General features: G+C 48.1%; 1 protein-coding gene and 1 long non-coding RNA gene across 2 annotated transcripts in view; one reads left to right on the plus strand and one right to left on the minus strand.

Annotated features, from left to right (window-relative positions):
- Nucleotides 1–12,343, minus strand: part of LOC310690988 — a 162,132-nt gene that overhangs the window by 117,548 nt on the left and 32,241 nt on the right. The window lies entirely within an intron of this gene.
- Nucleotides 1–12,343, plus strand: part of ITGA2B (integrin subunit alpha 2b) — a 48,854-nt gene that overhangs the window by 5,989 nt on the left and 30,522 nt on the right. Inside the window, 8 exon segments of the mRNA XM_083470509.1 lie at nucleotides 431–480; nucleotides 1,539–1,584; nucleotides 3,416–3,541; nucleotides 5,559–5,606; nucleotides 8,048–8,091; nucleotides 8,923–8,982; nucleotides 9,506–9,558; nucleotides 11,821–12,032. Of these exon segments, the coding sequence (XP_083326635.1) occupies nucleotides 431–480; nucleotides 1,539–1,584; nucleotides 3,416–3,541; nucleotides 5,559–5,606; nucleotides 8,048–8,091; nucleotides 8,923–8,982; nucleotides 9,506–9,558; nucleotides 11,821–12,032 (639 nt within the window).

Here is a 12,343-nt window from a genome sequence, read left to right on the forward strand (position 1 = left end):
ATACTAAATTAATAATATGAAATTTGATATGAAACGTTGATAAGTAATTGGTGATGTGAATGTATATTTAACTTGGGTTTTCTGATTACAATTCATGTTTTGGTAAGTTAAATATACATGTGCATAACTAATACCAGTGATAAGAAAATAAATGTGGTAAGAAGACCATGTTTAGGCAGCCCAGTCCGAAGTTGAAGGAGGAACGGTGTTTGGGTATGGTGTCCTGGTATGTGCACAAAGGGGAGTTGTGGGGCTCCAAAGGCCGCTGGACTACAATTCCCATCATCCTTGACCTCTTGAAATGCTTGCAGGGGCTGATGGGAGTTGAAGTCCAGAGGGCCGCAGGCTCCCCATCCTGATGTGAGGGGTCTTCCCCACACTGTCGCCCAATTGATTTACATGGCTTTTCTGTTTCTTTGCCTTCAATCAGCAAACGACCACCGCTACTGTGAGGTTGGATTCAGCTCTGCCATCTCTGAGGTGAGTTTTGGGAGGGAGAGGGGCATGGCCCCAAGAAGCATGGCTCCCCACACCTGAGACACAATTTCCAGAGTGATTTAACAACCAATCCCTCTTCACAAAGAACTGGAGCTCTGTGAAGGGAATAGGGGTCTCCCCAAAACTCCCAGCACCCTTAACAAATACCAAGTCCCAGAATTATTCGGGGGAAGCCATGACTCTTTAAAGTGGTTGTTGTTGTTTAGTCGTTTAGTCATGTCCGACTCTTCGTGACCCCATGGACCAGAGCACGCCAGGCACGCCTGTCTTCCACTGCCTCCCGCAGTTTGGTCAAACTCATACTGGTAGCTTTGAGAACACTGCCCAACCATCTCGCCCTCTGTTGTCCCCTTCTCCTTGTGCCCTCCATCTTTCCCAACATCAGGGTCTTTTCCAGGGAGTCTTCTCTTCTCATGAGGTGGCCAAAGTATTGGAGCCTCAGCTTCAGGATCTGTCCTTCCAGTGAGCACTCAGGGCTGATTTCCTTCAGAATGGATAGGTTTGATCTTCTTTCAGTCCATGGGACTCTTGAGAGTCTCCTCCAGCACCATAATTCAAAAGCATCCATTCTTCGGTGATCAGCCTTCTTTATGGTCCAGCTCTCACTTTAAAGTGGTACCATAGTGCTTTAAATGTATGGTGTGAACAGGCCCTTAGTTATCACTGGAACTGCCAACATAGCTTAGTGGGGGGAAACCAGCTGTAAAGAGGCTGTGCCTATTGTTTTAGGTTAGCGGGTAATTGCTGATGTCTTCTGAGTTGCAAATAGGTGGTTTGTTCAACACATATCTAGGCTGTGCCTTTTTGTGTAAAGCAGTCAGCTGCCAAAATGCTGGCCGCAAGCTTCGGTGTCACACAGAAGTCGTCCTTGGGTGTGCAGAGCAAAGCAAAAAACTTTTTTCTGCATGGCGTATAGAGGCAGATGTTTGCTTCCCTGGTTTTGTAGAAGTGTGTGTGGAGCTGGCGTGCCACCCTCTGGTCTCTTCTAGTCTTGTGTGGCTGTCATTTTGTGACTCTGACCTCCTCTCTTCTCCCCACAGTCTGGGAGACTTTTACTTGGGGCTCCTGGTGGATATTACTTTGGAGGTAAGTGCTTTCATTCCCTTCCCTTCCCTGCAGCAGACAAAGGACTCTCCAGATGTTGTTGGACTACACCTCCCATCTTCCCTGACCCTTGGCCATGTTGGCTGGAGGTTGATGGGAGTTCGAATCCAGAAGCATCTGTAGTGCCACAGGCTCCCTGCCACTGCTGTAGGCCGAGAGCTCCGGGAATATTGGGAGGCCAGTTAAGGCCATTAGTAGCTACAATCCCTGGTGGATATGTTCTTTCTCTTTTTAAATAAATTTTCTTAGAGTTTGTGGAAAGGAATAGAAAGATTATCATCTGTTATACTTTTATCAAAACGTTTAAATAAAAAGAAAGCAAAAAGAAAGCAAAGAAAGGGGATAGAGCAATAGAGAAGGGATAAAGGGGAGAAGAGAAGAGAGAGGAAGGAAGGAAGGAAGGAAGGAAGGAAGGAAGGAAGGAAGGAAGGAAGGAAGGAAGGAAGGAAGGAAGGAAGGGAAAATACAAAACTTCCAATTCTTCATCTGTTCGCTACATATGAATGTTATTCAACTCAGTCACTCCAACATAGGTAAAGGTAAAGGGACCCCTGACCATTAGGTACAGTCGTGGCCGACTCTGGGGTTGCGGCGCTCATCTCGCTTTATTGGCCGAGGGAGCCGGCGTACAGCTTCCGGGTCATGTGGCCAGCATGACTAAGCCGCTTCTGGCAAACTAGAGCAGTGCACGGAAACGCCATTTACCTTCCCACTGGAGCGGTACCTATTTATCTACTTGCACTTTGACGTGCTTTCAAACTGCTAGGTTGGCAGGAACAGGGACCGAGCAACAGGAGCTCACCCTATCACAGGGATTCGAATCGCCAGCCTTCTGATCGGCAAGTCCTAGGCTCTGTGGTTTAACCCACTGCGCCACCCACTTTCTATAAACCAACATTATCTTCAATCCTCAAACCCAAATGTCATTAGTTCATTTTCTTTTTCATGCGAAACGTCTATGAGAGGTTTCCTATCTTCAGTAAATGCTAGCAATGACTTCTCTCTGATTAGGCAGGTCGGTTTCGCCATCTCGGCTAAGTCCACTAATTTTAACAACCATTCCTCCCTAGTTGGTAACGAAGAGTCCTTCCATCCTTGTGCATATAAAAGTCTCGCCGCCATAATCACATATTTAACAAAGCTCCTGAGTCCTTTCCTAATTGTATAGATATGTCCTTCCTCCACTGTCAGAGGCAGCAAGCTTCTGAATACCAGTTTCTGGAAACGGCAGGAGGGGAGAGTGTTGTTGCACCAGGTCCCACTTACGGGTTTCCCTTGGGGACCCCTGGTTGACCTCTGAAAAAACAGGATGCCAGACTAGATGTGCCACTTGCCCTACCCAGCAGGCACTTCTTATTGGAGAGTGTGAGAAATCCATATTTAGCCTTTGCTTGCTAGTCTGCATTCCCTACTATTCAGCAGGGTGCGGCAGACCCTGTTCAGTTGACCGCTGTCCTTTTTAGCACCTGGTTTGTGGGAACAAATGAGGGGATGCGGGTGGCGCTGTGGGTTAAACCACAGAGCCTAGGACTTGCCGATCAGAAGGTCGGGTGGTTCAAATCCCCCCGACGGGATGAGCTCCCGTTGCTCAGTCCCTGCTCCTGCCAACCCAGCCGGCTCCCTCAGCCAATAAAGCGAGATGAGCGCTACAACCCCAGAGTCGGTCATGACTGGACCTAATGGTCAGGGGTCCCTTTACCTCTACCCTGTGGGAACAAGAGCACAAATTGTCCGTTCTGCTGCCTCTGCTGCCTCATGTAGGTGGTCCCAGCTTTGCCGAGGGACTAATGCCTCTGCCTTGCTCCTCTTCCAGGGCTGATCTATTCATCCAATTTGTCTACAGTCCTAGCAAATGCTCCTCCCAAACATACCCTTTTGTGGTCACTGAATGAGCTGAAACTCACAGCTTTCACCGCCATATACTACGATGAATATCGAGGTAAGGAGACATGCATTTTCATCTGCAAACGCTGGAGGAGCTGAGGGAGAGGCAGAGCTTATGAGAGGAGTTAAAAGGAGTTTGGGAATAGACTAAGGAAAGAATGCAAGGAAGCCTTTTACCCCCCAAAGCCACATCCTCTTGGGGAGAAATCTTTTGTGGGCTGCACACCAAAAGTGGGTGAGACCCAGAGGGACCTCTCCCTCTTCCCCTGCCCCATACATCTCCTGCCCATCTCTTTCTTTGGATTTTATCTCAAAGTTGACAAATACTGTTCTAAGGCCTCAGCAAGGGGGAGAATGCCTGTACCTTCCCCCTTTTGATGCTACTGTTATCGAGGTTATGAATACTGCACACATGGAAGCCGTTGGATGGAAAAAAAATATGACTCTCATTTGAAATAAAAATTAACCAGTCCAAAAACAGGGTTCAAAAGCTTTACATACAGAACTTAACTCCAAAACAAGTTGAAACAAATAAAGCTACTTCCAAGTAGATGCATAGTTTTTTATACTTGTCCTAATGTAAGGCATAATATCTTAGATTGCATATAGCTTGCACCCTGAGCTAAAAATTAAAGCTCTGTCTCTTCCCCAAACAGCCTCCAGTGGCCCGAGGCTCTTTACTGGAGGTCAGAGGTTAACACGTCCATTCTTTTCAGTAGCTTAGAACAAATTACTCACTCTACCCAAGATGGATGCCTGCAGATTAGCATATATAGGATCTCTTTCATGTGACTGATCCCGGGGAGATACAGTCCCATGATTGATCCCCACTAATGATTAACCTGTTTGGCTGTTCTTCAGCTTCAATTTAATTTTCCAGTTTTGTTTCGCAGTATCTAATACAGGCACATTCTATATTTATTTTGCATTTCAATGTACATTAAACAATCATACTTAACAACTGTTCCTTTTTCCAGGACTGCAGCTCATAAATGCTACCCAAGCATACTGGCTGCCAGCAGCACCCCTTCTTCCCCACTGACTGACCCTGTTCCAAGTGGTTTGGGGGAAAGGTCATCCAGATGGGACAGAAAACACATTTTGGGAAGGGATGGGAATATAACTCAATCAAGTTAAAAACAAAACAAAGCCTGGTGTGAAGATGCTGCACTGGTTGTGCTTCATCTCCTCTCGCCATTGCCCTCCCCATTCTGGCTTGGCCCTTTGGTCCAGAACTAGCCCTTGGGGAAGGAATTGTCTACAGATGAGCCTCTAAGGCAGGGCTTCCAGATGAACTTTCTATCCAAGGGGGGAAAGAAATCTAAACTATGTCAGTCATGCAAACTAAGCAGACTGTGCTGGTCCAGGGGCGGGAGGTTACCGTGGGGTGAGGTCCAGGGCCTGAGTCGAGAGTCAGAGAGTCCTCCACGGGCGAAGCAGGGTCCACAGCGAGGAGCCGGGCAAGGACAGGAACTCTGGGGGAACCAGACTGGGTGCTGGCCGAAACAGCTCTTCAACAACGTTGCTCCCGCAACCTGGGACCGGGCTGACTGGCCTTTATCTTCTCTGAGGCCAGGGGCGGCCCCGGCCCCCAGGAGACCCGCCTCTCCTGGCCTTAAGGCGAGCACTCCTCCTGGGAGAAACCAGTTCCCTCTGCCTCTCTGCCCTGAGCCTCTGCAGTTCAGGAGAGGCCGAAGGGTTACTGGGCCCCGGGGAAGGCTCACCTGTAGGCACTGAGTCCTCAACCACCTCCGGAGCCAGAGTAGATTCACCTGGTGCCTGCTCCTGAGGATCCAGCACAGGTGCAGGCGCTTCAGATCCAAGGCCCTGACCCAGCTCAGCCGGCCCTGGAGGCAGGGACTCCTGTGCAGGCTGGGATTCCTCCGGTTCACCCTCTGAATCGGATTCCCAGGCCATCACACAGACTGCATATATTAACACATACTATATTAATACATACTTTTCATACTTGGTTCTACTTCTGCTGCTCATGGGTAGGAGCACAGCGAGCCCTTCTTAGCTTTGGAGATTTTGCCAGATGACTAAATCTTCTCATCCTTCCATCCACGCAGGGTATTCAGTGGCTTTTGGGGAGTTTAATGAGGACCCTGAGTCGCCAGGTAAGGGAATGAGTCTTTGCCGGGGGTGGTTTTTCGGGGTGGAGTACGGTGGGGTCTGGAGCTGAGCAAAAGTCATCTCCTGAAATTCCCCATCATTTGAAAGAATGGCAAAATTGGGGAGGGAAAGGAAGCCATTATGTCAAATATTCTCAGGGGGAGTAGTTCCTTGGAGGTGGGGGGTCACCATTAGCAGTGGCAAGGCTACTTCCTTTCCCCCTCCTAATTCTCTCCAGCCACCCTAGCTTCTGAAAGTGGCAATTGTATGTTGGCATCCTCAACATCATGGGTTGGCAAACTAAGGTCTGCGGGCCAGATCAGGCCCAATTGCCTTCTAAATCCGGCCCCTGGACTGTCCGGGAATTGCCAACACGTGGATCGCCAGCACATGCGTTCTTCCCCTCTCTCTCCCTCCCTCCTCACACAGCGGCAGCGGCACCTCCTCCCTCCCTCCTCCTGGCTTCTCCCTGCCCTGCCTAGAGGAGGAAGGGGGCAGGGCTTTGTTGGTGCCAGCCCCTCTCCAGAGCCCTTTCACGTGCCACTCATCGTACCTCCGCCGCCACCAGCCCCTGCCGCTCGCAAGACACAGGAGCCGCAGTTGGCTGAGCGCCCCTCTCAAGCGTCTGCCATTTAAAGCAGTCCCTCTTTGGAGCCCTTTTGCACGCCACTCGTTGTCCCTCGTTCATCCCCCCCAAAAAAATATAGTCCGGCCCCTCACAAGGTCTGAGGCACAGTGGACCAGGCCCCTGCTGAAAAAGTTTGAGGACCCCTGCTCAACATCCTAGCATTGTTTAGGGTATTGTGGGGAAAACCTGAGAGCTGCCATTTACATAATAGGGGAAATAATTGGAGGGCAGTCAGCAGAACTGCCCCCCTTTAACTCTTTTCAGAAATTTTGGCTCAGCTCTAGGGTCAACAGGGGTACAGTAGGTACCCCTGGCTTTGCGGCTTGGTTAAGCTTAACTTTGCTCAACATAAACGACTGGCTCTTATTGCTAGGCATTTGAATTGCAGCTGCATACTGCAGACAGTATACATTTAAAACACATTTAAAGCACAGTTTCCTGCCCTCCCTCCTGTTAAGTTGTGGGTGAACATATCAGACGACACAGCGATTCTTCAAACAGCTCTTGTTTATTCACAGGCCAGAACAGAACTGAACTGAAGTGTTCAGTCAGCCTGCTTATATACAGCTCCAGTACAACGTAACTGTAACAATTTTCTAAAACTACCCAGTCACTGAACGTCACTTTCGATCCCTTATTTGCATAACTATCTACAGTATCCCTCTGCTGGCCCAGGGTGAGAACTTCAGTAGACAACACTTCCCAAACATCCTGGGAACTGTAGTTTGCTAAGGGCACTGGGAATTGTAGGTATGTGAGGGTTAAACCCAGAACTATTTGTCTGGGGGAGTGCCTTATGGGGTGTCCTCAAGCCTTAGTCATGGGCTGACTTTGTGACTTTAGTCCAATCAGTGTCTCCCAGCCCCAGCTTTCCCATCTGTAAAATGGGAATTATACAATTAACGTATTTTGCCAGGCTGCTGTACGGAGCAACAGAAGAACGAGCTGCTGCTGTTCCTTGCCTACAGTGTGGGGCAGGGGCCTTTTATCTTTTATAATAATAATAATAATAATAATTTATTATTTATACCCCGCCCATCTGGCTGAGTTTCCCTAGCCGCTCTGGGCGGCTCCCAATCAAGTGTTAAAAACAGTACAGCGTTAAATATTAAAAACTTCCCTGAACAGGGCTGCCTTAAGATGTCTTCTGAATGTCAGGTAGTTGTTTATCTCTTTGACATCTGATGGGAGGGCGTTCCACAGGGCGGGCGCCACTACCGAGAAGGCCCTCTGCCTGTTTTCCCTGTAGCCTCACTTCTCGCAATGAGGGAACTGCCAGAAGGCCCTCAGCACTGGATCTCGGTGTCCGGGCTGGACGATGGGGGTGGAGATGCTTCTTCAGGTACAGTGGTGCCCTGCAAGACGAATGCCTCGCAAGACGAAAAACTCGCTAGACGAAAGGGTTTTGCGGTTTTTGACCTGCTTCGCAAGACGAATTTCCCTATGGGCTTGCTTCGCAAGACGAAAACGTCTTGCGAGTTTGTTCGCTTTTTTCTTAAAGCCGCTTGAAGAGGCGCAGTTGCGACGGACCGTGCTTCGCAAGACGAAAAACATCACAAGACGAAAAGACTCGCGGAACAAATTAATTTCGTCTTGCGAGGCACCACTGTATACAGGACCTTTTAATGTTATCAGTAAGATTTTGTGATGTTGCTAGGGCCATCCCTTCTTGGCCACAGTGTTCCAGACTAAGATAGCTCTTCCCGAGTCTCCAGGCTCAGTCTTCAGGACACTTTAGCACAAACCTCATGACTGGAGTGTTGTGAACTTAGCCTACTGGGTGATTCACAACCTCTGAGATGGCTCTTCTCTTTGCAGAGTATGTTGTGGGCGTTCCTAACAAGAGCCTGACAAAAGGAGCGGTGAGTCCTGTGCAGGAGATCTACATTTTTTCTTCTGCGCATCTGGAAAGAAGTGCACAGGCTGTGCTGAATTCCAGACACAAGAGGTTCCAGGGGCGTCAGGCCTGTATGCTTCGTGTTGTGCCCTCCATCTAATCCGAAAAAAAAGAGCCCTGCATGCTCAGAGACACCCTTGTCTTTACTGTTGTTTCAGTATACAGTGGTACCTCTGGTTGCGATCAGGATCCGTTCCGGAGGCCCGTTCGCAACCTGAAAAGAACGCAAGCCCCGTCTGTGTGTCTGCGCATGCACGGGTTGTGATTCGCCGCTTCTGCACATGCGCGTGACGTCATTTTGCATGTCTGCGCATGCGCGAGCGGCGAAACCCGGAACTAACCCTTTCCGGTACTTCCGGGTCGCCGCGGGACGCAACCTGAAAGCGTGCAACCTGAAGCAAACGTAACATGAGGTATGACTGTATGTTCTAGGGCTGAGAGCAGTGGCACCTAGCTTCAGAGGACAGGGTGTGTGCTAATAATGTGCCAAAAATAAGCCCTGTGCCACGCTGCCGTTATTATTTCGCATATTGCTTTGCATTGAAAGCAGGTTCTGGGGGTCATAGGGAAGAGTTATGACACAACCATGTAGGCTTTGCTTGCCACTGCCCCAATGCCACCCTGATTTGGGGCTCCATCTGTGCTATTCTTACCCTGCCCTGTGAAGCACACTGTGATCACTCTCAGCAATGGAGGGCGGTGGTTGCTTTCTTACCTCCACCTTCTTGAGAAATATGGTGGGATTCACTAACCCTTGAAATCTCCCTGACTCTCTTATCCCTGTCCCCCATCCTAGGTGCAAATTTTCACCTTCAAGCGTTCCTTCCTTCTTCTGCGGTCCCTCCCCAGTGAGCAGGTAACAGAGCCTTGAGCAACATGGTTCCCTTCCCTCCTGCCTCTTCCCTGGCATGCTTTTCTCAGCCAGACATAATGCCAAAGGGGTATTATAAAACCTGACGCAGGGCCTTCTCAGTGGCTGCACCCAAACTTGGGAGCTCCCTACTGAGAGAGGCTCAGCTGGCCCTTGACGACCTTCTGCTGGCCAGCAACCCATCCTTTTTATTTATAAAGGCTTCTTGAGATTATTTTCCCACACTGTACTTAATCTGTCATTTTTAAATTGAATTGTGTGTTGAAATGGATGCCTCTTGCTTTTATTTGCTTTTTATCTGCACTTATTTGATTCTAATACACTCTCATTTCAGTATTGCTTATTAAGATATATGGATTGGCTATTTTGTGTTGTTGCCTTTACTATTACTGGCTGCCAGGATTATTATTATTATTATTATTATTATTATTATTATTATTATTATTGTTGTTGTTGTAATATAAAAGTGGGAGATGCACATTGTTTTTCACCCTCTTACCTCTTGCAGGTGGCATCCTATTTTGGGCACACAGTTGCAGTTGCAGATATCAATGGTGATGGGTAAGGCCACAGGAGTTAGCACTGCAGTTGGGAGTTGATTTGGATTTGGAACAGCTCTGTGGATGGTCAAATTAAGGACTCAGCAACATTAGTAAAGAAAAAGCTTTTTATATTTGTTATAATACTGTGACACCAGATGGCGCTGTGGAGTCCTGTTTTTCACTAATGTGATTTCTCACTATGAGGTTTTCAACACATTTTCCTGAATTTCCTTTCTCATGCGTCTAGGTGCAGCCAGAGTTTTAATCTATCTTCCCCCTGCTATAAATATGGCTTCAGGTTGAAGACCTCATCCCCTTGCACTCAGATCCGAACTGTAACACTAGGCTTAAATTACAACCCAGTGCACTGGGAGGGATATTAATTATTGTTCCAGATATTAATAGCGCATAGTTTGAAGGTATTGGAATCATAAGAACAGATTCCTTTTGGAAGAAATAATCGTCCAGGCCCATAAAAATATTATTAAAACTTTTGCTTGCATAACTCTTTAAAAACATGACATAAGCATCCAAGATACACCCCAAATACAGTGGTACCTCAGGTTACAGATGCTTCAGGTTACAGACTCCGCTAACCCAGAAATAGTACCTCGGGTTAATAACTTTGCTTCAGGATAAGAACAGAAATTGCATGGCGGTGGCGTGGAGGCAACAGGAGGCCCCATTAGCTAAAGTGTTACCTCAGGTTAAGAACAGTTTCAGGTTAAGAACGGACCTCCAGAACGAGTTAAGTTCTTAACCCGACGTACCACTGTATCCATACGATGTCTTGTGCTCTCTGGAACAGGGTCAGCATCTTAGAAATAAAAGATGCCGGTAACTCCCAAAATCAAAATGGTGTCTCTCTCCCCAATTCCAGACTGCCTTAGTCCGCCTAAGGCTATGCAACTCTTTTTGGAGAATCATGATCACATACTTTTGTTCTCTGCCTGTTCTGAGAAAGACTAAATAGGCAACTCCCTTCAAAATGGAGATTTGCAACTCAATACCTTCATCGGATGATCAAAGGTTCACTCCCAGCCAGTGGCGTAGCGTGGGTTGTCAGCACCCAGGGCAAGGCAAGTAATTTGCGCCCCCTAACCCGTGGATTTGCGCCCCCTAACCCTAACCCCCAGATGTTGCGCCCGGTGCGGCCGGCCCCCCCTGCACCCCCCACGCTATGCCACTGCTCCCAGCACAGAGAAACAATCAACAGGTGATCATTAACTAGTTACAGCTCAGAGTCCTTTAGAAACTTACTGTGGAAAATGTTAGCCCAAAGTCAGCCGTAGAATTTAGCCATTTCCCATTTTAAAACTTCATTAAGACACATACATTTTTCATTTCCGTGCCAATTAAACCAATTTATACTTAACTGGAATGTGGTTGCTTTAGAACAGACATCATCTGGCGGCTCATGGGACCAGTCCTGGGCCCCGTAGAAGTACCATGTGCTAAAGCAAAGGCGAGAGTGGGGGGCTGGAGTGGCTATCCCAAACCGCCCCTCACTCCAGTTTAAATGGTCATACAGTAAAACTGCTGCTGATCACAATTTTAGAGTAACTCAGAAGCATGCATCCTCCCCAGTGAGCCCTCTGATTAAGAGTGCTGTTTTAATCTAGAAGCTTGCATACCCCCACTCCCCCCAAAAAAGTTAATTGAAGGACAATCCTTTCCCCGTGAGATCTAGGTCCCCATTTTTGGAGTCTGCTGCCATCTCTTGTCAATTGGCTGCTCCTGCAGCCTTGGCAGAAACACGCTTAGGTTTTACCCTGATATAAGTAAAAAAACCTGATCCTTTTCCCTTATGGGGTACCCAAGAGCCCATATAAAGTTCTTCTGCAGTTGTGATGTTCTATTATGCTATTGCTATATATAGTTTGCAAGCCGATTTGGGATTCATTTGAATGAAAAGCATCATAGAAATTCTATCAATTGGTTCCTACTGCCTGGGTCACTGAGCCCTGTGAGTGTATTTGGGTGAACTCCAAAATCATTAGAACTGCAGACTTGCGAGGGACCCCCCAAAGGTCATCCAGCCCAACCCCCTGTGATGCAGGAATCTCAACTAGTTCATCCATGGCAGATGGTCTCCAACTTCTGCTTAGAAACCTGGCAGGTCTGCAAATCTATTATGAAGCAGCCTGTCTGAGTTGGTTAAAAGAATGGATTACATCGGATAATGCAGACACCCTGGACCTAGAAGCAGCAGCACCTCTCGCTGGAGTCTGACTTGAGCAGAGCTCTAAGGGAACTTTTTCTGTTCTCCCCCCTCAACTAGAAAAGATGACATCCTGGTGGGGGCCCCTCTCTTCATGGAACGCCACTCCGACCGCAAACTCTATGAAGTGGGAAGAGTTTACTTATACCTGCAGCAGAAGACCCCCACTGCTTACATCACCCCCTGGCAGAGACTGACGGGCACAGATGTCTACGGTCGCTTTGGCATGGCCATTGCTTCCCTGGGCGACATAGACCAGGATGGATGCACTGGTAAGGATGGGATGGAAGGCCAACCCCCCTTTTTCTCCCTCTCTTAACCCCCAATTTCCTATTCTCCATTCCCTCACCCCACAATCGAGTGCTCAAGGTTGGCAGTCAGAGTTTCACTTACAATCACAACCCATTCCTCACCATAGCATGGGCAGAGAGTGTTTCGTTTTAACCCGAGGGCCACAATCCCTTCCAGGGGCCACGTGCCAACAGAGGACAAGGGCCAGAGGTGAAAGTGGGCAGAGCAATGGATGTGGATTTTGCCTTTGTACAGCAGACTTGTATTCTGTTAATGATAAGTTTGTGTTGAA

This window comes from Podarcis liolepis, assembly GCF_965112155.1.
Source record: "Podarcis liolepis genome assembly, chromosome: 13".
Taxonomy (NCBI): domain Eukaryota; kingdom Metazoa; phylum Chordata; class Lepidosauria; order Squamata; family Lacertidae; genus Podarcis; species Podarcis liolepis.